The sequence below is a fragment of the Jatropha curcas genome, chromosome 9 (genome assembly GCF_041381405.1).
Source record: "Jatropha curcas cultivar XTBG-Jc1 chromosome 9, XTBG_Jcur_1.0, whole genome shotgun sequence".
NCBI classification, from domain to species: domain Eukaryota; kingdom Viridiplantae; phylum Streptophyta; class Magnoliopsida; order Malpighiales; family Euphorbiaceae; genus Jatropha; species Jatropha curcas.
Genome location: NC_143159.1, coordinates 13,578,345 through 13,604,135, shown reverse-complemented (window position 1 = coordinate 13,604,135; position 25,791 = coordinate 13,578,345). Strand labels below are relative to the sequence as shown.

The window sequence follows — 25,791 nt, the reverse complement described above, 5'->3', positions numbered from 1 at the left end:
CACAACTATTAAAAAATCCGAAATAAAAACTATGTTAAAAATATTATAAAAATCAACCTATCAAATTTTCTAAATTTAAACTATTGCTTCTCCCCAAAGATTAACACTAGAAATAAAAGCAAAACAAAAATATAAAATAAATGAGCTAAGAAAGTTTGCTTAGTATGGTTGAGAATAATTATTCAAAATCTCAAAAATACCAATAATTTAGTAACATGATAATAAACCAAGTATTTTATATACTATTTTTTTTTTTTGTAAAAATTCAAGTTTCAAACAAAAAACAATTTATTAATTTAAACATGAGCTAGTAAGATCTTTCAAACAAATAATTGCTCAAATAATGACAAATAAAAAATGAATTTTTATAAAAAATGATGAACAATATAAATTTAACATTCTCATAAGTAAAATTAGTCACCCTTCACAATTAAAATGCAACATGATTAAAAGATTAAAAGGTCTTTTATTAAGGTTGTAATGGGGTTTTAGAGTATAAAATTTGCTTAACAAAGAAAAAGGAAAAAAAGGTAAACAAAAAGCACAAAAATAAATAATATGATTATTTTAATTATACCAAAACATTTTTTTTTTTTTTGTAAGGAAAGACTACTTTGAAATATTTCACTAGCACAACATTAAAGATGATTTGGTAACAATTTTCCTTCATAAAATTAATACTTTGATAATTACTTCCTAACTATAATTCCCCAAACTTATTCTTATTCTTTTTGCTATAATTATTTCCTATCTAGCATCAATGAATTAACTCTCCCTTCTTATTCTTTTTTTTTTCTAATATAACTAATCTCCATACTTATACATCTTGCACTTAAGGTAAGGATTTAACCTTGATTTAATGTCTAGGTTTCATAAAGGATAAAATAAGAAAAATTTGAATATAAGCTTCAAAGGGTTGCAAAGATTATAATTTAACTTATGATGGTCTAGGCTAAATATGAGTTTCAAACAAAGAATGTCTAAAGCACCTCTTTCTAATGTAAGCAATTTAAAAAAAATTTTTTTAAAAGAAAATTCTAATTTGTTATAGGAAATTGAGAGCTCCATATCAATTAATATTTAATTGTAATATAATAATACAAATTGCGTGTAAATTGATAAAGTTTTCAATAATAATAATAGTATTAGTAATAACTAATCCAGTTAAGACTGACCTATATCCCACCCCACCGCAAGAAGAAATTATTATCCATGTCATGAAGGAACGTGTTTTACTTTTCTTTATTGGAAGGAAGATGCGTGTGTTCATGTATTCTGAAAATGACATGATTTGGTTTACATGTATACTTACTTTATATATATGTAAGCTAATATAACTATACGTTGTTAAAACAAGAAACTAAACAAACTTCCGTCTAATTGCATAGAAATGTGTTCCATCTCGAAGATTTTTGCCTTACAAGTTTCAGTGTTTCTACTGTTTGCTATCGTCCTCCATTCCCAAGCTTTTGCTCGTTATAAATTTGTGGTGAGTACCCTGTTCCTATTTTTGTACATAAGAGTATTTGAAACAAACTTATTAATAAGGATCATATATAAGCTTTTACAGTTAAAAATATTTTCCATGACAGGAATTATAAACTTTTCAAGTTTTATGTATAAGAGGGAAGGAGGGAAGGAGGCTGCTTAACGTTATATAAAAATGAGCTTATCAATGATTAAATTTCAAAATAATATTAAAATAAATGTAGTTATTGTTGATATATTTAAATTATTCCAATATAATGTTAAAATTTAATGACCGATAAACTTGTCCTGATATAAGCTCTAGCTTATTGCAACCAAACTGGACAACACCAATAACATATATCAAGGTATATACTTAAAATGTTACTTCTGGTACATGGGCATTATTTCTATGATATAAGTAGAAATAGTAATAATTTCTTCCGCAAAATTATCTATTTTGATAGCTATTAACTATTTGAGTCGCTTTTCATAAAACGCTAAAGTTAAACGATAGTTAACAGTTAAATGTTACATGAGTTAAATTTTTATAAAACGTTACCTTAATCTCTAAAAGTTAGTTCAAACGTTATGTTATTAAACACTATAAAAAATAGCGTTTAAGTTTTGACTAGTCAAAATATTAAAAGTTACTTAAAAAGCTGTAATTGAATTTTTTTAATTATATATAGCTGGAAGAAACTCCATATACAAGACTATGCAGCACAAAGAACATCTTGACTGTGAATGGGCAATTTCCAGGACCAACGCTCTATGTTACAAAAGGAAAAACAATTATTGTTGATGTCTATAACATGGGCAACTACAATGTCACTATTCACTGGTAAATTCTCCATAATTTATTATTTATGTATTAATTATCTTTGTCAATTAGGCTTCAGTTGAAATTTAAATTAAGAAAATGTCCAACTCGTAACATTAAATTCTTAAATGTTTACAGGCATGGAGTGAAACAGCCTAGGAATCCATGGTCAGATGGTCCTGTATATGTAACACAATGTCCAATTAAACCAGGAGGAAAGTTTAGCCAAAAGGTTATATTTTCTACAGAAGAAGGGACTCTATGGTGGCATGCACATAGTGATTGGACAAGGGCAACTGTTCATGGAGCTATAGTTATATACCCTAAGAGAGGAAGTACCTACCCTTTTCCCAAGCCTCATGCAGAAGTACCTATCATTCTAGGTAGAGGAAACCTTGTCATAACCAATATAAGTTTTAGCTAGCACATTACTGCATTAAATAAAATTAACATATCCGTGTATATGTGTCTATCCCTAGAAATCGATTTTAGATAGTAAAAATAGAAATAGACAAAATTCTTAGACCTAATTACATTCAATATCTAAATCCTTTTAATTTTTTATAATTTAGTTTTGAACTTGGACTAGTATGTGCATGCTTTAATTTACTGTAATGAACTGAAAGCAATAAGAGAACATTACCAAAGAAAAAAGAGAACTTTGAATTCAAATAGAAAAGAACAAATTCTTAGACCTAATTATATTCAATATCAGTTTCCTCAATAATACATGCGAAATACGAATTTTGAATTTCAGTGCTTAACGATGAAACTTACTTTAATTATTGAGTAGCTTTTTTCAGTTTATCGATTTCGATTAATTATTGAAGGAAACTGACAATTTTTCTTTATTTGCAAATTTTAAATCTTGACATAGATAATATACCTTTGACCCAACCAAAAGAAATAAACGTAACATAGTACATAATACTGGCTTGCAAATCCATATTACCACTAAATGATAAAAGAAAAAGTTGAATAAAGCACGTAACATAGGATGGGGAGAGGGATGATGGAGCTATATACAGATTTTCCACCAAATGATTGCATGTGTAAGATTTGATATTCTTGTGGGCTCTGAATATATTAATATATAAACAATAAATTAATACGTGCAGGAGATTGGTGGAAGCAAGGAATAATGGAGCTTTATGATGCATTTCTGCAGTCAGGAGGAGACCCTAATGTTTCTGAAGCTTACACTATTAACGGTCAACCTGGTGATCTTTATCCGTGCTCAAAACAAGGTAAAGCTTGTAAGTTTTTGCTATTGACTTATGTATAATATATTTTTTGTTAGTATAAGAAATTTAACAATAGATTGAATTCTGTAATAAAAGCCTACTACTTCCATTCATAATAAAAAGAGAACAAACATAATAAAAAGAAAATAATTCTATGATCTTTTTTTTAAAAAAAAATCACATTTGTTCTCTACATTATTCAATATTTTGAAATCACTAAATAATTAGCTCATTGTCAATGCTACTAAATGCCTCTCTTTCTATATAAATGATTAAAAAATCATTCATTAAGTATTTTATATATATTAGATTGCACAACGGACTCTTCACAATCTTATTTGCAAAAAATGCTTTCTCTATGGTCTATGTGGCAATAAATAAAACTAATGCTAACTTAAAGGCTAATGGATAAACAATAAGCCTCTCTCAACTAAATCTTATCTCTTACAACATTAATTTAATTTTTCATATACCTAAAAAGATAATCAAACTAATTTCAGGAGATTCACCATTTATAAATATAACAATTCAAAGAGTTCATTTTACAAATATATTAATAGTTGCTTAGAAAAAATTTTCAAGTCGAGGGTGCTTGTGCACCCTCTCAACTATATGTGTTAACCATATGTGGCTCCGCCACTGCCAAGATTGGATTCTGGACTTTATTGGATTTTTTTTTTTTTTTTTTTTTTTTTTTTTTTGTCACAAAGGAAACCTACTTGAACTTTGATTGGGCAAAGTTAAACAATCAACAAGTTGGTGATGGAGTTGGAATTTGGAAGTGCAAATCAACCTTTTTAATCAATGTTCTTCGAGAAGACTTGATTTGTCAAAGTTCTTTTGTTGGTTACCAAAAATGCAAAATCAACTACATATATAGACATGCATTCACAAAAGTAATCTATTTTTCACTTTGCTTGTTAAATTGCAATATGGGAATACTATAAAGAAAATGCAAGTTGCAATCAAGTTGTAATACTATATACAAAGCGTTAAAAGGTGAGTTTATACGAAAAAATAGACTTGATAATTAGATAGATTGAACCAAGTTTCAAATCATGTTAAATTGGGGCTAATTTTTTATCCTTTACATAAAATCAGCCTAATCAACCAATCAAGAGTTAATGTTAATGTTTGGTCAAAACTCATCCAAAATAATATTACATTTAGATATTAATTTTATATTATTTTGTTTAGCTTGCTACTTAACTGTCACTACAAGAAAAATGCAATGGACAATGGATATTTTCCGTTGCTAAATTTGGAAAATTCGTTGCTAGAACTAAATATGGTCACAAAATATAGTCAAGCGATATCCAGAAGATGCTAACCTGAAAAGAAATGGGTATGTTTTAGTTGACAAGTATCGTTAGAATCACTAACAAAATGCTAGTCATCTTTATTTAATTATCTCTAGTCTCCCAACTTCATTCTTCCTACCACTAACTATAGTTACTTTCTTTGTGGAATTCACTACTTGCAGAAACATTCAAGCTCATGGTGGACTATGGTAAAACTTATCTTCTTCGAGTAATCAACGCAGCAGTACAAGACATTCTCTTCTTCTCCATTGCAAATCACAATCTAAAAGTAGTAGCAACCGATGCTAGCTACACAAAACCATTAACAACTAATTACATCGCAATATCCCCTGGTCAAACCTTTGACATCTTATTACATGCTAACCAACCGCCCAATAACCTCTATTACATGGCCGCAAGAGTCTACTCCGCCGTAGAAGACCTCCCCATCGATAACACAACCACCACCGCAATCATCCAATACAATAATAGAAACCATACACCAAATGCAAACCCAACTCCGTTATTACCTAATCTTCCTTATTACAATGACACAGCCGCTTCTTTCAATTTCACTGCTAGTCTTAAAAGATTATCAGATAAAAACAATGACGTCCCTTTGAAAATAAATAAAGAATTATTTATTACTGTCTCAATTAATACATTTCCTTGTTTGATTGATTCATGTTCTGGTCCAAATGGAACAAGATTAGCTGCTAGTTTAAACAACATAAGCTTTGAAAACCCTAACTTGGATGTGCTTGAAGCTTATTATTATAAACAAAACGGTGCGTTTGGAACTAGATTTCCAGATCGGCCGCCATTGTTGTTTAATTTTACTGCTGAGGATTTGCCCTTGTATTTAGTGACTGCAAAGCCAAGCACAGAGGTGAAAGTAGTGGAGTATAATTCAACGGTTGAGATTGTATTTCAAGGGACTAATGTGGCTGGAGGAGCTAGTGATCATCCAATGCATTTACATGGATTTAGTTTCTATGTTGTTGGAAGTGGATTTGGAAATTTTGATCAAGAAAAAGATCCTTTAGGGTACAATCTTGTGGATCCTCCTCTTCAAAACACCATTTCCGTACCTATTAATGGTTGGACTACTATTAGATTCAAGGCAGATAATCCTGGTATGTGTCATTAATTAATTAATTAATTAATAATACCAATTCTATTTATGAGCATAGCTAATTATTATAAATATTTTTCAATTATTTTAATTGTTTTGTTTTTAATTCTTCATTATTTTGGTTTGATTATTTTTAACATTGTGTTCAATTTAGTTCTTTTCTTGAAAGTCAATTGCGTTCATTATGTAATTTTGACATTCAATTAAAATTCGATAACTTCATTTAAAAAATTTTCTGAATAGAGCATCCATGGGAATTATAGAAAAACAAAAAATTATTTCATCTTGTACAGCTCATTTAATTCTGAATTTAAAAATATATTTAATTCCTAATTAAACTAACCAAATATATTGATTCTTACTCAAATTTGAATTTAAAGCCACCCCCCCCCCCCTTTTTTTTTTTTTTTACATATAATGTAAATTATGTGCACCAAAAATGCAAAGGGAAAACTTACTAGGAAGGATTTAAAAATTAAAAAAAAAAACATTAAATTAGAGGACCATAATTATATTGACTTATTATCATATGTAAACAGGAGTGTGGTTCATGCACTGCCATTTAGATCGGCACTTGTCGTGGGGAATGGATACGGTGTTTATAGTGAAGGAAGGAAAAGATCCAGAAGCGCATATGCTTCCTCCACCGCCTGACATGCCGCCGTGTTGATTCATTTGCCACCGCCAGAAAAAGTATTTCCCATATTGTGTTTGACTATATACCTATTATATAGAAAGGCAAGTTTCAAAAATAAGATATCTGTATTGTATTTGAATCTGTATTTCAAACGAAAATTGAAAATATTATTCTATCATCATCTCTAAGTTTCATTTATTTAATTAATAGATTCTCAAATAGTTATTCCGCTTATATATTTTTTTAGGCTATATCATAAATTTAACCTCGAACTTTGCTCCTATAACCTTTATGGTACATTAAACTTTATAAAAAATCTATTATAATTCCTCAACTTATGAATTTTATATGCAAAGTATTAATGCTATTTATGGCCGGTACAATTTTAGAACCATGATTATCACATTTTTAACTATCTAATGTTTAATTAATTTAATTTTACAAGATGGTATATTCAATGTAATAGTTTTTATCGGTTGAAGTGTTTAAGAGGTGAAATCTTATAAATAGAAAGGCCAAATTGAAATTACTTCAAAAAATATTTTTTTCAACCAATTGGCAGTCCTCTTATTTAGTTTTGGGAGAAATTTTCCTACGAGAGTCACAAACTGTGAGGCCCCACCCGAGCACTTATTGAATTCACTAAAAAAATTGGAATGCTCATTCTGACCGAGTCTCGTTGTAACGCTTCAAAATCTAGAGTTAGTGAATAGTACATTTTTGGGTTGTGAATAGTGCATGAGAGAAATATTTGTAATAAGCATTTAGATAAATAGTGCATTCCCCATGAAAAATAAGCATTTAGATACTATAAACCAGAGTTTAAAACTGGATTATGGACTTAGTTAGAATTAATGGAAAAGATAAATAGTACATGGGAGAGATACTTGTAAAATGACTGTAGAGATTGGAAATAGTGTAACTTGTGAAAGTTGATTGAGGTTTGATTGAATAGGATCAAAGAAAGGTAGTGGTTAAAGTATAAATATGGAAAGATTTAAGTGAACTGATATTTGACCATTAGATCAAATTAATCTTGCCTTCCATTTTGATTTAAAGGGGATATAGTATAGAAAGAGGAAAAAAAAAAATACCTCCCTAAATTATAGTGAAATTAACACATGTCTTTTGTGGGCTTTTGCCTAAGAAAATGGCTCAGCACTGTGTCAAGGCCCAAAAGCCTAAGAGAAGACGGAGTGCGTTAAGGCCCATTCGGAGAATAGGAGTCGCCACCAAGATAAAATTTGAGATAATTACCACGTAGCGATTGGATTCCTCGCAGAGAGACCAACTGCTTAATCAGAGTCTGGAAAAGGAAGTTAGGTGTGGGTTTGGGAAGGTGTTAGGCACTCGAGCCCACCTGGCCATGGCGCCGACCTCCACTTTATTATTTTATTTAGATAAGGGTTGATTTTAATTTTTAAACCTAATTACTTAACAAAAATAATTTTGAAAATATTTTAATTTTGAAAATCAAAAGATTAATCTTTTCATATTGATATGCCATAATTACAAAAATAAAATAAATTAAACATCTACAACAACTAATTAAACATACAAAGAAAAGGAAGGAGGAGAAAGTTAAACAATTTAGTCATTAGCTTAAATAGACTCAATCAAAAGGGCCATCAATGTCCTATGAGCTCATTAAGACAAAGTTATCTCAACCTCAATCTGTGATTTATATCTCAATAGAAGAGGGACAATCTTAACCTCATTTAAGATGGTACAATATCATTTGCTTATCATTCATTTCCATATCAATCACAATATCAACTTAAAAAAAAAAAAAAAAATTCAACAAATAAAGTGATATCGATAGGGCAATAATTATGTCTATCAGCTACTATGAGACTATAAATCATTTCATATATTAAACATAATTAAAAACACATTGGGCAACAATCTATTTCCACAAACACTATTAAAAACATTCATTCACGGCCACCCTTCATACTACAGGTAACAATTGGCCAATATCCTCCTTTCTCATATAAAAACTTTCAATTTAACTTTAAGAATCATTAAAATCATAGGCTATCAAATCGTATTCCTTTTCTTTTAAAATTCAATAAATCTTCATTCCAATATTTCTTTTCATTCATAAATCATTTTGTGAATGTGGAATGTGATATCAAATACATTTTGGTTTTAAACGAAGCAAGAAAAGTGTAATGCACTAACCTGAATTGGAAGGCTTCCCTAACCTTTCTCCTCTAGATACTGACTTATCTTCCAATCCTCTCCTCTTAGAAACTATAGCATAAAACTTGTTGGCTCAAGGTCAATTTTATCTTAAAATTTTGAAGATTATGCAAACCAAATAATTTAACATTCTTGTTGTGCTAAAGTTATTTTATACAGAAAATTATTGTTGAACAATTTTTGAAGAAATGAAGCTCTTACAATCCAAGATTTTTATTTAAAGGCCATGAAGATGAATGAAGATTTTTTATTGGTTAGTATTATATTAAGTCTTAGAAAATTATTTTAGGATAGAGGGTAAAAAATATTAGAAGCACAAAATCAATTTTATCTCTCTCAAAAATTATTTTTAAATGTTTTTGAATAAATTTATTAAGATGACATAGCCAAAATCATTGCTTTTAACATTTTTCCACTTAAAAAGATTTTTGGAGTAAATCTCCTTGGTGGCTATTAAATGAATTTTTGCAAAAAGCAGTTTCTGATCTGACACAGCTAACATTTTCTGAGCACAACTGACAATTTCTATCTGTAAAGTTAAACAGCTTTCTGAAGTTACCCTTTCAACTCCATGCTATGCATGTAAGCTTTTAAAAATTTGAACTACAGCTCATTTAATGCAACCCATGCTAAGTTATTTTTGAATTAAAATGTTAGAATCAATCATCACACATTAAAGCAATAATCCCAAGTTATTTATAATGGGATTATCACTCTTTCTTATAAGAACTCTCTAATCTTTCAAAAGCAAATGTTGGCAAGAGTAAGAGTCCATTGTTCAAAATTCAAATCTCTCAAAGCTCTCTTGTTACGCCCGACTCCAATCACCAGAGCAAATTGTCCGCTTTGGATCAAGCCAAATCGCCCATACAAGATGGCAAGACCCACACGGTTTTGTCCCGCAGGTGAAATGGGAAACTTCCCAGGAGGTCACCCATCCTGAGATTTCTGTTCAGCGAGCATGCTTAACCCTGGAGTTCTTCCAACTCTCTAGCTGCTCCACCAAAAGGCGCCTCTAATGATTAGTTTCCCCCTTTTCGATATATGATTCGATTCATTCCTGTGTCCCGCATTCCACTACCCTAGCTAGCCTGCCATCCTAGAAGCTAGCCAGGAGCTTTGCCCTATCCGCCCTCTTAGGATCGCATTGCCGGGTCGGGATGTCACATCTCTCTTCAACCCCCTTCATTTCTTTTCATCACTATTCTTCAAGAAATATTTTCAAGAGAAAAGAAAATTTGGTAACAACTCTTTTTGAAGAATAGTTCTGCACTTTCTTTCTGTTTTCAAAATTTGTTTTTTATTCTTCCTGTGCTTATAGTTGCATTTCCCTCTGCCTATATAGATTGTTGTAATTTGTTGTAGGCTAGAGGTTTTTTAAATGAAAAACATTTGTGTAATAGCTTAGGTGAGAAGTTATGTCGTAAAAGGTTATCAAACGACCTTCTTCTTGTGTGGGATTTTAATATCTTGATCTGAGTTTTCTTATCTCTGCAAAATAGAAGGGTAAAGGTTGACTAGAATCTTTGAAATCTAGTGGGTTTAAGGTTAAATTTAGGTATTAAATCTATTTCCTTGTAACTGTTGGTTTGTCTCTTATACTTTAAAAGAGATAACATAGTGAAGGATCTCAAGATGAGTCTTGAGGAGTGGATGGGGGTGAATTAGTGCCAGAACACTATAAATCTCTATGTTATTTTCTTTTATTTTCTGAAGTGTTGCTTGATTATATTCTGCTTACACATTTGTTAATATTTTTAGAAATACAAAGTTGTTAATGATTTTCTGTTTCTAATCATGATAAAGCTTTATCTTTATAGATCATTAGAACTCTGGATTTCTATATTGTAATTTCTTCAAAGTTCTAATCTTTCCTTTTATATTTAATAGAAATCAGAATTTGAGTTATAATCAGTTTCCTAATCTTTCATAAACTTTGCAAGGAAGTTCTAAACGTGATAACTATCTCTCACAAATGCTTTTTAATTTTGTTGCTACAGAATTCTGATCTTCTGTTTTAAAAGCTAAATTTTTAGAAAATCTAATTCACCCTTCCTCTTGGGTTGTGTCATAATGAACGAGACCCACAATCTGGTACCAGAGCTCATCCCTTGACTTATCAAAGCTTAACAGCTTAAGAGAAAAGATCCCATGACAGCCCCATTGCCACTTACATCCTTAGAGGGTCAATCTACATCTAGACCACCTCTATTCAATGGTTCTAACTACTCTTACTGGAAAACCAAAATGGAAAACTTATTAAATCAGTTGATATAAATTGTTGGAGGAACATTATTACTGGTCCTCGCGTCCCTATGAAAGCTGTTGCAAATGTAAGAGTGCCAAAAACAGAAGAAGAATACAATGATGCTGATTGAAACGATATTTATATAAATGCAAATGCCATCAATATTCTTCATTGTGCATTAGATCCAGCAGAGTATAACAAAGTTTCTGGATCTAAGTCAGTAACATAAGTATGGGAAAAGCTTAGAGTTACATATGAGGCAACAGATCGAGTTAAGGAATCCAGAATTAATATCCTTTGGAGAGAGTACAAAATTTTTAATATGAAAGAAGGAGAGACTATAGCTGAACTAAATTCCAGATTCACAAATACAGTCAACCCTTTGAGAACTCTCGGAAAGAAAATCTCAGAAGATGAGCTTGTTAAGAAAATCCATAGAATTCTACCTAAAAAGTGGAATTCTATAGGAACTGTGATGAACTATAAAAAGACTCCAGTAACCTATGATTATTTAATGGGAGCTCTTGTTTCAGAAGAGATAACGTCTTCTTTGACTGGAGAAGATAAAAAGACGAAATGTCTAACTTTGAAAGTTGTTTCTAGTGAAGATAGTTCTTTCGATCTTGATAATGATGATTTAGCTCTTGTTGCTAGAAAATTTAAAAAGTTCTATAAGAAAGGTGGAAGGCCACAGAAAAAGTTCATCAAAAAGAACTTTTCACCTAAAAATACTAACTTGCCTGAGAAAGAATCTTCTAAAGTGGTTTGTTATGTGTGCAACAAACTCGATCACATCAAACCAAACTGCCTTAAGATGACAAAGAAGTCCAAAAAAGAAAAATTAAAGCAAGCATTTATTGTTGCCTGGTGTGATTCAGACGATTCTAATTTTGAAAGTCAAAGAGGCTAGTAGGAAGTTGCAAATATCTGTCTGATGGTCATTACCAATTCTGACTCTAAGGAAATCAACACTCTGACTTCATCACATAAGGTTGAAAGTAGTAAAGCAAATGCAGCAGGTCAAAAGCAAGATGAAAGCAATGTAAGTATCTCTGAACTTGAATCTGAAAATGATCTTTTAGATACTTATAATAATCTCTGTACTGAATTTGAAAAAAAAAACTTGCTAAAAAGCATAAAGTTCTAAAGAAAGGTTAAAGAAAGTTGAAAACTGAATGTAATCATTTGAAATATGCTTTTTATCAAGAAATTACATGCAAAGATCTTATTATAGAAATCAAAGATCTTAAAGAATGCAATGAGAAGTTTTCTGAAAATGTGAAACACTTTAAAGAAAAATGTAAAACTCTGAATTCTGAAAATGAATCTTTAAAAGCTGAAATTAGAATTCTAAAGTCAATTTCAGAATCATTTTCTAAAGAAAAGACAAGTTCTAGCTATGTTGGTACTTCAAGTCAAAATCATATTTCTATTAAGAAAAATGTCATTTCTAATGTTATAACATTAGAACATCAGAAATACTTTAAAAAATCTAGGAGTCTTAACAAAAAGAAAAATCATAGCAAAAAGAATGTAAAAGCATCTGCACCTGTTACACATATAGCTTCAATTAGATGGAGGTGTTTTCTTGTCAAATTTCTTGTATCTTGTTCGACCTTTCTTTAGCATCCTTTTGAACTTTCTTGCCATGAGTGCCACGTCATCATTATTAGCATCACTAGAGCTTTCATCACTTGTGACAACTTTAAGGGCTAGACCTTTCTTCCTTTTGTCTTTAACTTTCTCAACTTTTCTATTCATCATTATTTCATGTATGAGAAGTGATCTGATCAACTCATCATAGTTGAGATTTTTGAAATCCTTTGCTTCAAACAAGACGGTTACCTTTGATTCCCATCTATCTAGTAGAGATTGGAGAAGTTCTATATGAGATCTTCTTCCGAGATAGATTTGCCAACTATCTTCAAAGAATTGACAATGTTGGTAAATCTAATATTCATATCAATAATGGTTTCATCATTTTTCATGGCAAACATTTCATAATCTCCCCATAATAGATATATCTTTGATTCCTTGACTTGGCTAGTTCCCTCATATGTGACTTGTAGCTTTTCGCATACTTCATTGGCCGAGGCATAACTTGAAATTTTGTTATATTCATTAACATCTAAAGAACAATGTAAGATATTGATAGCTTTAGCATTTAGGGCAATACTTTGTGGGTCCTATATATGTATGGCACAACCCAAGAGGGGGGTGAATTGGGTTTTCTAAAAATATAAATTTTAGCTTTTAAAACAAAATACAAAATTCTAAGTGCAGCGGAAAAATAAATAACTTGTGAGAATAAATTATGAATTAGGACTTCCTCACAATGTTCTATTCAGGAAAAATAGAAAGACTATGCAAAGTGCAGCTATTAATTAGAACTACTTCACAATGTCTTATTCAATATCAGAACTGTTTTATGACGGAAAGCTATTGTAATTAGAACTTCCTCATAAAGTTTAGAAAATCATATAAGACTCTATGAGAGACAGTTATTGAAATTAGAACTGCTTCACAAAGCTTTAATCAAGTTTAGAAAACTGATTAGAAACCCAAGTAGTGAAATATACTGTAAAGAGAAGAACGGTTTAGAACTTGCTATATTCACTTATTAAAATTCTAGAGTTCTAATATTCAGAGAAGATAAGACTTATTTCAATTTTAGAATATCAAAACCATTAACAATTTTAGCATTTCTAGAATATAAACAGAAGTGTGAGTAAAGTAGTATCAAGCAAAACTTTAGAAATTAAAAAGATCAACACAGTGATTTATAGTGGTTCGACACTAACTTGCCTACATCCACTACCCAAGACTCATCTTGAGATCCTCAACTATGTTATCTCTTTTCAAGGGTAAGAGACAAACCAACAGTACAAGGCAATAGACCAACACCTAGATCTACCCTTTATCCCACTAGATTTTCCAAAGGTTCTAGTTAACCTCAACCCTTTCTGTTTTTGGTAGAGTACAGAAACTCAATTCAAGACATTAGAATCTCTCTCATGGAGAAGGTTTATAATGCCCCAAAATTTTCAAATCTTAAAATGATATTATTTTATTGGGTCATGAATGGTGCTACAGAGAGGGGGATAATATTTTATTTAGATCCAAGGAATCTATTGAGTATAATTAACTATGAATGGATAGTGATTTACCGGTCTGTGAATAGTACGATCGGTATGTGAATAGTACTACCGGTCCGGGAGTCAGTATTATTTTGGTCCGAAAAAATTACTACATATGTTTTATATTTTCTTTAATATTTTTGGAGTATGTATACATGATTTTTACGGGTAGAAGACTTGCCTTGGCTATTCTTGTTATTTTAATTATTGGTTATTTAGCACCACTGAGTCTTCTACTCAGCGTGTTGATTTTTATCACACGCAGGTTAGGAGCAGAGGATGTTTGTCAAGACCAGAGGAGTAGCATCAGAGTAGATAGACCATTTTGGGTAGGATATTTTGTAAATGGTGATTTTTGGCATGTATATAAAATATTGTGTTAAGGAGGTTGTTTATACTAAGTGTATAATTTATTAAGAGTTATGATTATTTCAGGAAATAACATCTTATTGTATTTTTGGTGTAGAATAATTATATATTCCTTGAAAAGAGAATGTATTTCGAATATTGTGATGGCACCTAATTAAAATGCTATTGAGGATTTATATAGTTATGAAAATATAGAAGCGTTGTTGTGTTATGATGATTATTTGGAGATGTTGGGAGTTTGGAGTTTAATTGGGAGTGTTTTGGATTCATATGTTTAGCGAGCTCAGTTTTTAAAGGGAAATTCTTACAGTATTTCTGTAGGATTTTTCCCAATTTATTTTTCAAAAAAAAAAAAAAGATGAAAACGAAATGAAATGATTATCTAATAAAAAAAAACATATTACTCGCTAAACTTATGAATACTCAATTACTTCTAATTCATAATCTTATTTTATGATTTGTATGTTAAGTTAAGACGGTGTCTCCGATACCGAATGTGGCATCCGTCGTCAGGTCTCACAGGGCTAGGCGGAGGGTGTTACAAGGTTGCTTGATAACCTCTTTCACAATAGCTTCTCACCTAAGCTATTACACAATTGTTTATCAAATAAAAACCTGTCTTCTAAAGATTACAGAATCTAAATAGACAGACAGAAATGCAAATATAAGCACAGGAAAAATAGTTTTTCAGATTAGAAAATTGTTTAGAAAACAGAACTGTTTTTCAAAAGTAGTTGTTATAAAAATTCTTTTCTATTTTAAAGATAAGAACGTAAAGTATAAAGATGAAAAGAAATAAGGGGGTAGAGAGTAAGTTTGAGAGATAAAAGATAAGATCAATAGGTGAATACTCTTAAAACGAAAACTCTTTCTTCCACGCATTTCAAAAATGAAAATGCCTTTTTATAGAGAGGTCTGTGACTCTCGTTTTTAGAAGGTGGATATTTCTTTTTCAAATTAGAATATTTGTTTTCCTTATTTAGAATATACAGAAATCTTAGTTACTAAAAAATCGTTTTATCCTTTTGGTAAGAAAATAGGAGATGACCTTTCTTTCCTAAAACATAAAGATTTTCGAAAGCAATTATTTGAAAAATATTTTTTGAAAAGATTCTACTTACTAAAGCGAAAAAATAAGATCTTCCTTCGTTTTAGGTAAGAAAATAAATTAAAATTCTTATATTTTCAAAGAGGATTTTGTTTCCGAAAAAAATGCATAAGATTTATTATTATTTTTATTACCAAAATCGTTTGAGACATAATCTCTTTAATTTTTGGTAATTTGAACATTTCGACTTCTTTTAAAGGAATTTCGAAAACAACTTTTTGACGAAAAGATTTATTTTGAAGAATCTATTTTTCGAAAAATAATTTTTATGAGAGAAAAATTTGTTTTTGTGCTTATAATTGAATTTTCTCTCTATCCTACAATGAATCCTAAAGATCTAACCGCTAGGGTCTTCGGATGTCTTCATACACTTTGGATTTGTAGGACTTGCCTTGTTCGTTTATTACTTTCCATATGTATTCTGCATAAAATATTATTAGTATAAATAATATAATTTAAATTTATTTATTTTGTTTTAATCATCAAAATTCCGAGATTAGAATTTGACCCTTGAGCCAACATACTTTTCCAATCATTGTCCGTGTATTCCTCTTCAAGCTTATCAATGGTAACACCATGAACAACTCTGTTAGGAATTTAAGGACCATTTAAAATATTTCTCCAACAATCAATATCAATAGATTGCACAAAATTTCTCATCTTAGTTTTCCAATAAGAGTAATTTGTACCATTAAACAAAGGAGGTCTATTAATAGACTGACCTTCAGAAGGTCCAACTATACTAAGGGTGGATAATGAAGCCATAGGATCTCTCTAAGGCGGTTAAAATCTTATAAATCAAGAACTAGGCTTTGATACCAAATTGTAGGTCCTAATAGGCTAAACACAAGAGGGGAGTGAATTATAATTTATAAAAACTTAGACTTTAAAGACCTTTTTCAAAAACAGCAAAAGCACAATAGTATTCAAATAAATTTTCATATTTAAAATCATATAACTCACTTAAGTAAAAAGATTATCTAAAATACTAAATCAATCTATAGGTTTAAAAATAGCTTGCTAACCTAGGGTGTTACAGTTTTTTTGATCCTTATATGCTATTGTAAGTCATTTAATGATTGTGACTTAATATGATCTACTATGATTATGGAACAGTATTTGATTATCTTTAATAAAATTTAAATTATTTATGCTATTTGAGTTGTTGAGCTATGATGGATAAATGAATTCATAAGTGACAAAATAACATATAAATAGGGTTTGCACATCTTATGATTAGTTGTATATGCTACATGCAAAAGATTATATGAGTTCCTAAATGTGAATTATGGCCTTATTGAGCTTCGTGGAGAAACATATGGAATTAAAATTTTGAGTGTATTAAAGGCTTGTTTATTGCTGCATTGCCTTATGTGATTTGTTGTGAAAATGATTAAGATCCCATGAATTTCTTTCATGCTTAAAAGAATAAAAATGTAAAAGATGTGTAATTTGGTCTAGATTCATGCATGGTAACATGATACTAAACTGAATCAATAGAAAACTATTCACAAGTTGCTTTAAATACATATACATATCATATGTTCCATACATCTGAATTGCATGAGAAGAAAATTGTAACGAATTATCTTTATATGGTAGTGCATATCTCTTCCAGATGTTTGAATTTGCAATTAGAATGACCTTATGCAATATGAGCTGGAATATATTCTAAGTGTATAATTGTAACTTTTAAATGGTTCTAAAATAAAACTCTTTATACTACATGAGAACTGAAGAATTTATAAGCTTAAAAGAAAATTTCTTTTTTTTTAGATAGCATAATCCTTTTTAGATGTGGATTATGTGACCCTTGTGAATTAAAGCATGTCTCTTTTGATTAAAATAGGTGTTAAATTTTGTTGTTATAACTTTGTTTGAATTCATATGAGATTATTATGCAATATATATATATATGAGTTGATATGATTTCTTAGTTCCAATTACAATTCCTATGGTTATATTAGTAATGTCACATAAGGGTAGTGACAAATGGAGTTAATGAACACAATGCTATGGAAAAGTAAGGTTGTGTTTTCAATGGAATAAGGAACATAACATTATAGATGTATAGTGTGCAATAGTGACCTTAGAATAGCTGAGAAATTTTGAGGACGAAACTTCATAAGAGGGGAAGACTTGTAACATTCCAAAATCTTAGGTGACGAATATCGATGTTTTTTCGGATTGAATGCCACCCGAGTGGTAATCGATATTTCACAACTTATTTATATTACTGTTCATGATATATTCAAGCAATTAGATTAAGTAAGTTGATTAAGATGGTATGAAACTTGAGCATAGATCCAGGGCATGCACCTTGATGGAATTAATGGAAAAGATGAACAGTGCATGAATGGATGAAGATGCGTCGAGCCATGATTTTTGGGAACGTTTATCTTAAAGAGATATTAGGCGAGTGTTTACATGAGGCTCATCAGTGTTAGGCACTGAAAAACACTTCAAACTCTTATCCCTTTTATCTTCAAAAAGGCGACATTTTATTAAAATACTTTTTATTTGAAAATCAATCGAATCCCTCACTAAAGGAAAACAACACATAAACCAAATTCTAGGTAATGAATTTAGGTACAACCTCGGGAACGGTTAGGCATTAGTATTGCTCGGCTTAAGGCGGGCTAGTTTGTCCATTTATCCATTTTAAAGTATTGAGATTGACTTAACTAAGGTGCAAAAATCATTTAATGCAAATTTTAACCAAAATATGGCATTCACAAAGCATCATTATTCAATGATACCATAGAACCAAAATTCATCCAAAGAAAGAGGGAGGAGAAAAGAATTACAACACATATGGTCCTAGTTTCATTCAACCCAAATAATTCCCCAACTTCCCAAATCTCAATAATTAATTACATCCATGAATAATAAGATTTCATTATTAACTCATACAAGCCAAGTTATAACCATAATACATGATTGTGAACACTTATTTTCCACACCCATTCAAATCAAGTTTGTCTTTGAAAATCCTTTGAGCTAGACGTAAACCAGTAGAACCAAAATCAGTGCAAAAAATGCTAGTTATCTGCATTGATTTATAAATAATTTTTTTCCTGGACCAAGTTATTCCACTATTAACACATGTTTTTAACACCTTTATATCAATAAAAATTAGTCAAAAAAGGTTGTTCAAACTGACAGCCAATCGGTCAAAACCTAAGGTCAGCTTAGCATATAATGATGGCCTTTGATCACTCTTTTCATCATAAATTTTTCCAAAGATATAATTTTGACACACACTTTATACCATTGAAAACAAGATAGAAATAGCTTTCCAATGATATCTTATAAGCCAAAATCTAAGCTAATTTGTGCCTTAGACTGTGAGCATAAATTCACTGCACGCTAAAAGCACTTAAAAAGTGACTTTTATCCACTCTTTTGATCGTATCTTGATATACGAATCAAAATTTTGAGTTATTCAAGTTGAAATAGAAACTAGACATCTATAGATTTCTAACAGTATATTACTGGCCAAAATCAAAGTTGAAACAGACCTTAAAATGGCCGATTTAAATAGAAATTCAGAACGGAGCCAAACAAGTCAGCCTAGCTGATTAGGCTTGACCTGGTCATTGGATGCCTCTCAAAAATCGCTCAAAACCTCCAAATTTTCACCCCAATCCCACATTATGTAAGTTTGGATGCTCCCACTACCTCTACAACCTATAAATACTCCCCAAAAAACCTCCTTTACACAAAAATTTTTGGCCATTCACTTAGTGGAGTAATATAAGTAATCCATTTAAGAGCCTTTACTCCTAAAGAGTGTTTGATCAAAAGTGGATTCCAATCTAGGTGTGATACGGAGCAACTAGCAATCAAATATATGGAAGTCTTGTATCGCTATAGATCTAAGAAGAAGGAGCACGACTGTGCTATCTCCAGCATGCCTGTGCCAGACTCTGGAAGTCCTGGACATGAGATATGCCCAAGACCAAGAAACACAGGCATGCTCGTATCACAACTAGCCCACCCGTGCTGGCCTCTAGAAGTCCTAGCCCGCCCATGTAATGGCAAGCACACTAGTGCTGACGAGACTGTGAAGAATCAAGTTCCGGCACGCCTGTGCCGCCTCCTTCACTAGGGTTTAGTTTATTTATGAATTTTATGCTATTTTTAGGGTTTTATAACTTTTAGCCTAAACCTATAAATAAGTTATTTTGTATTATTGGCATGCTGATTACCTTTGATTATTATTCATATCAATAAACTTCTTGAGAGTTTTAATTCTCTATTTTATTCGTCAGATCATACTTTATTGATCAAAACTTCTGACAGAGTATAATCATTATTCCCATTCATGTAACCGTTCTGCATTAGTTGGTATCAGAGCCGAAAGGCAAAAGTATCTCCATGGCAGACAATCATGAGACACGACTCACTGCCATAGAGGCAATGTTCGAAGAACTCTGTAAATAGATTAGATAGTTGACTCTCACTACTCAATAAGGCAAACCACAACCTGCAGCTACAGCAGCAGCTCCGAACCCACCGCAACCAGATTATGCAAGACGCCAAAATCGTTATGATGGAGGTCGAGATTACAGAGACAATGGTGACAATTTTCATGAAGGCTACAAGATAAAGGTAGACCATCAACCCTTCTCAAGATCGCTAGACATAAAAAGCACTCTTGACTGGTTAGCGGAGGTCAAAGGATTCTTCGAGGTTATGAATGTTGAGGATAAACATAAAGTCTCCATTGTGGCCTACAAGCTGAAAGAAGAAGCAGCAGCATGGTGGCATTCTATTCAAAACGAACACCAGTGATCATCGAAGGATTGAACCTGTGCGGGATTGGATTTTAATGAAACAGATGATTGAGTAACGTTTCCTTCCCAGTGATCACTCAAATCTTGTATAAGAGGTATCATGACTGTGTTTAAGGAAACTGAAGGGTTGATGAGTATACGGAAGATTTTTTGAGATTACAGGCTCATTATGACAATTGTGAAATCGAATCCCAATAGGTAGCTCATTATTAGAGGGTACTGAACCATGATATAATGTGTATGATGGGTGTAGCTGCAATTTTCACATTGGCAGATGCAATTGAGATGGCCAAACGTGCAAAAGATAGAATTAACTAGCAACCTCGGCAATCGTCTAATCGTAATTAGAACTTCAGGCTATAATATTCATCCGGAAACCAACAGTTCAATAGAAATTTCAGTGGACAGAATTCAAGAGTAGCAACTCCTGTTAATAACCAAAATTCACAGTAGCCCTCAATAGAAGAAAGGAAAGATTCTCGGTGAAAGGCACCTTTGGCAGATAGAAACAATAAGTCGAATCCGTATCAGAAGCCAACCGGAGACTATTGTTATCATTGCAGAAAACCAGGCATAAATCTAACATATGTCCAGAGCGAAGGGTGGCTAATGAAGGGCGTCGGTAGGTTAATGTAGTTGATGAGGTGCCTGAGGTTGAAAAGTGAGAAGATGAAGATGAAGGATCCATCGCTGGTTCAGAAGAAGGTTAGGTCACATTTGTTATTCAGAAGATTTTGTGCTCTCCAAGACAAGAAAGCGAAACTCAACAGAGAAAAATTTTCGAAGCTAAATGTTGGATTGGTGAAGCAGTTTGTCGACTCATTATCGACAGTTTCAGTTGTGAAAATTTGATAGCCAACTAGCTGGTTGAAAAACTAAATTTACCCACAGAACTACATCCTTCACTGTACAAGGTAGGGTGGATTAAAAAGGGTCCAACAATTGAAGTAAACCAGGTTTGTAAGGTTCCTATTTCAATGGGAAAATCGTACTCAGACTGTGTCAATTGTGATGTTTTGGATATGGATGTCTGTGGGGTACTATTAGGACGTCCATCGCAATTTGATGTAGATGCATTGCACAAGGGTAGAGAGAACTCGTATATGTTCATTTGGAAAAATAAGAAAATAGTTGTCCTACCTTCTGGATCTTCTGCCAAAGCTTCTAAAGTGGAGGGGAAATCCATAGTAGCTATTTCTTCCAATGTGCAGGAATTATCTGATGCAATTGAGAAGTCCGGAGTGCGTTGGCATTGCTGACTAAGCTAGAGATAGGCTTTAATGAAGGGGCCCTAGTACCACCACCAGTCAAGGAGTTGCTAGATGAGTTTCATACCGTAATTAAAGAACCATCTACACTTCCACCATTGCGAGACATTCAACATCAGATTGCTTTTATCCCTGGATCGAAGATACCAAACTTGCCCCATTATAAAATGAATCCAAAGGAGAGTCAGATCCTTCAAGAATAGGTAGAAGAATTACTGAAGAAGGGACATATCTGGGAGAGCATTAGTCCTTGTGGTGTTCTTGCCTTATTGGTACTAAAGAAGGATGGGACCTGGAGAATGTGTGTGGATAGCAGGGTCATCAACAAGATCACGGTATAGTATCGATTCTTGATTCCTCGTCTGGAGGACATGTTGGACCAACTGTCAGGATCTATAGTGTTTTCTAAAATAGATCTTCTTAGCGAGTATCATTAAATTCGAATCAAAGAGGGAGATGAATGGAAGACTGCCTTCAAGACCAAGGAAAGATTATATGAGTGGTTGCTAGCCTTTGGAAGTCCTAGCAAGCCCGTGTCATGGCAAGCACACCCGTGATGATGAGACTATAAAAAATCAAATTTCGGCAAGCCTATGACATGCCAAGCATGCCCTGTGCTAGCCCCTGAGAATATACGGCACGCCCGTGCCAAGTTTCGTACGCGTGCCAGGTTTCGCATGCCCGTGCCGCCTCCTTCACTAGGGTTTAGTTTATTTACGAATTTTGTGCTATTTTTAAGGTTTTATAACTTTTAGCCTAAACCTATAAATAGGTTATTTTGTATTATTGGCAAGCTGATTACCTTTGATTATTATGCATATCAATAAACTTCTTGAAATTTTTAATTCTCTATTTTATTCGTCAGATCATAAGTTATTGATCAAAACTCCTGATGAAGTATAATCGTTATTCTCATTCATGTAACCGTTCTGCGTCAAGGTGAGAGGCCCCAATAGTTTAAAGGTTTTATTACCTATTTTTGAGTCCTTTAAGGACTTTTTGAGTTGAAAAATTTGCATGCATGGGACGGAAAAATCGTGAAGCCACCGCCTCCGAGACACCACTAAAGCATCCTACAAGAGGTAGGCCCCACATCTCCTTTTAATTTTAATATATATGCTTAGATTTAATATTTAATATTTAATTAGATTAGTTTAGATTTTGTTAAATGCCTAGTTAGAATTAATTAGCGTAGATTTAATATTTAATTAGGTTAATTTAAATTTAACTAAATGCCTAGTTAGAATTAATTAGTTTAGATTTAAATGCATGATTATTTAGGTTTGATTAGTTTAGAATTAAATAAATAATTTCATGAGCACTTAGAATTAATTAATTAGACTAGAATTAATAAATTAATTACATAGCTGTTTTTAATAAAATTGCATATGATTGATTTGTTCAATTTAGAACTTAATTAAAGTATAATTGACTTAGGACTTAATTACTGGCACGATAAATTTAGGGTTGCATAATTAAACTTAGAATTAATTAGTTTACATGTTCTCTTAGCTTAGGATTAATTCAATGTCTATTTTAACCTAGGAAAAAAATAGTTAAACTTTCTTGAATTGAATTAGATTAGATCATGTTTAACTTAGGTTGAAATAAATGCTTCAATACTTAGAGTGCATGTTAGTCTTTACCTTAGGTTAAAGACTTTGAATTGTATTTTTACATTTAGATATTTCTTTTCTACACTTAGAAAATGCTTTAGGTATAACACTTGTCTTAGCATTTTGAGCATGATCTTACAATTTCATAATTTTGCATTCTTTGTTATAATTGCCTTCAATGTCAGACTCTAAGCTTTTGAACGATATGAACATGAATTGTATGCTTAAAATAGATGAATGTTGAGGATTGCTTGTTGTCTTGTGTGCTGTGAAGGAATTGCATGCTTCTTTATTTTATTTGCGCACCGCTTCATCTCTTTTCTTTTAAAACTTTTGGCAGCTAAATGACAAATGAATCATTTTTACACAAAATAGGCAACCAAAGTCTCTTTTTCAAAACTTTTGGCAATCAAACACCAAATGAACCATTTTTTTTTTTTGCAAATTGGCGACTAAAGCCTTTCTTCTAAACTTGTGGCAAATAAAGCCAAAATAAACCATTTTCACACTAAATAGGCAACGAAAGCCTCTTTTTCAAAACATTTAGCAACTAAAGCCAAATGAATCATTTTCAATCAAATAACAATTAAAGCCACATTTTCTCAAATTTAGCGACTAAATTCGCATTTTCATAAACATGGATACTAAAGCCATTTTTTCACATTTATGGCTAAGGATGATATATATATATATATATATATATATATATTTTGCTAAAAGAAAAATTGAACGGGTGTGGTTGATTTTATTTAAAAATTGATTTTCATTATTTAGACCTGTTGACGCGTGTCTTTATGCACCCGCCTGATCCAATGATGATACGAGGATGTGGAATGAAAGGTTAATGCTATCTAGAATTCTTTTAACCCAAGGATTTAAATTAAATCGATTTTGAGTGTCTGGTTGCGTCAGAGTTGCGCACGCAGCCATCAGTTGCGTGACGGCACCGTCAACTGCGTCATGTAGCTCCGATTTGTATGACGTCACCAATATGACGACATGCTACACGTGGCTGTGGTCCAGAAAGACAGCTGCGTCACGTAGTCGAGAGTTGCGTGACGCAGCTATCCTCTGTTGCCCTACTTCTATAAATTCATCTTTTTCTCAGTTGAAAAAAAAAAGAAAAAAAAGGTTTTTGAGGGCATCTAAAAAACACATTTTCGGCTAGGTTTTTCTCCAGAGACTCTTTTGAGTTCCTTTGAAGAAAAACAGCCATTAGATATCAATTAGGGTGAAAGCAAAAATCATAAAAAAAGAAAATCAAGAGAGAAAAGGAACGAGTGTTTAAATCCTTGTTGACAAAGCTTCTGGAGCGCCTTAACCATCATTCGTTAAGGCATTTAAGCCATTCACAATCCTCAATCTGAGGATTAGGTAATTTCTTTACACTTTTTGTGTTCTTTTATTTATTTATTATTTATTTCATTATTGTTTTAGTAGTTTAATCTTAGTTAAATTGTATTTTGTTCATCCGTGGTCATTTTCGATTCCCTTAAAGCATGTTTAAATAAAAACGGTCTAAACGAACCTTTTAAACAAAAACAGAGCTCGGACCAGAACAACTGCGTCACACAGCCAGTGGATCCTAACGGATTTGGTAGATGCGTGACGGAGTTGTTCATGTCCAAAATATCATTTCTTTACCCAGATCAGTTGCGTTATGCAACTACTAGATCCGTAACGGATCTGGCGGATGCGTGACGGAACTGTTCATGTCAAAATTTTTATTTTCATGCCCAATATTCTGTTTTCCGGATTATGAACAGTTAGGTTACGGAACTACTAGCTGCATGATGCAGCTGTTCTTAGAAACAGTTTTTAACAGTCCCGTCATGCAGCTATCGGATCCGTTACGCAACTGTTCTTCCAAAGAACAGCTGCGTGACGTGACTGTTCTAGGGTTCCAGAAATAATTTTTGTTCTTTCAAACAAAAAACAATAAATTTTTTATAAAATAAAGTTTAAATTTTTCAAATAAATCCGAAGATGACCAATTATGAACAGATTGCAATTTAATTCGGTTTAGAATATTAAAATGTAATTATGCATGATTTTGGTTTGTGGGATTTTGGGTCTTGATTTCGAATCGGGTAGAATGTATTTTTGAGGTTCGGTTTGTAGCCCGCCTAGAACCATAAGGCAAGAGAGGGTCTTTTATTTATTTGATTTAATTGCTTTGGTTTGAATGATTTGAACGATTATGGATGTAATGATTATGGATGTAATGTCCACGGCGGTAGCACCCGCCCTCCAGCTTGTTTTTCCCTATAAATACAGCCCCGAATCGACAGTTTGAGTCACTCGGTCTGTGTTGACGGACGCTCTCTTCTTTCCTACGCTCCTTGTGGTTCTTTTACGGCTTTTCTGCATTTAGTTTAGGCTTTTATTACTCTGCTGTTGTGATACTTGGTCACTTAATTGAATTAATTAATAT

The 25,791-nt window shown here is 32.1% G+C and overlaps 1 protein-coding gene across 1 annotated transcript; it reads left to right on the top strand.

Annotated features, from left to right (window-relative positions):
• Positions 1-1,359: 1,359 nt before the first annotated feature.
• LOC105645042 (laccase-15) lies at positions 1,360-6,762 on the top strand. Its single transcript, XM_012230541.3, has 6 exons — positions 1,360-1,489; positions 2,160-2,311; positions 2,429-2,673; positions 3,409-3,537; positions 5,018-5,971; positions 6,510-6,762. The coding sequence occupies exons 1-6, from the start codon at positions 1,391-1,393 to the stop codon at positions 6,638-6,640; spliced, it is 1,710 nt and encodes a 569-aa protein (XP_012085931.1). The 5' UTR covers positions 1,360-1,390; the 3' UTR covers positions 6,641-6,762.
• The last annotated feature ends 19,029 nt before the right edge of the window (positions 6,763-25,791 follow it).

Coding starts and splice junctions, on each gene's coding strand:
- LOC105645042 (XM_012230541.3), top strand. CDS start 1,391: ATGTGTTCCATCTCGAAGATTTTTGCCTTACAAGTTTCAGTGTTTCTA. Junction 2,312..2,428: donor TACAATGTCACTATTCACTG/GTAAATTCTCCA, acceptor AAATGTTTACAG/GCATGGAGTGAAACAGCCTA. Junction 5,972..6,509: donor ATTCAAGGCAGATAATCCTG/GTATGTGTCATT, acceptor ATATGTAAACAG/GAGTGTGGTTCATGCACTGC.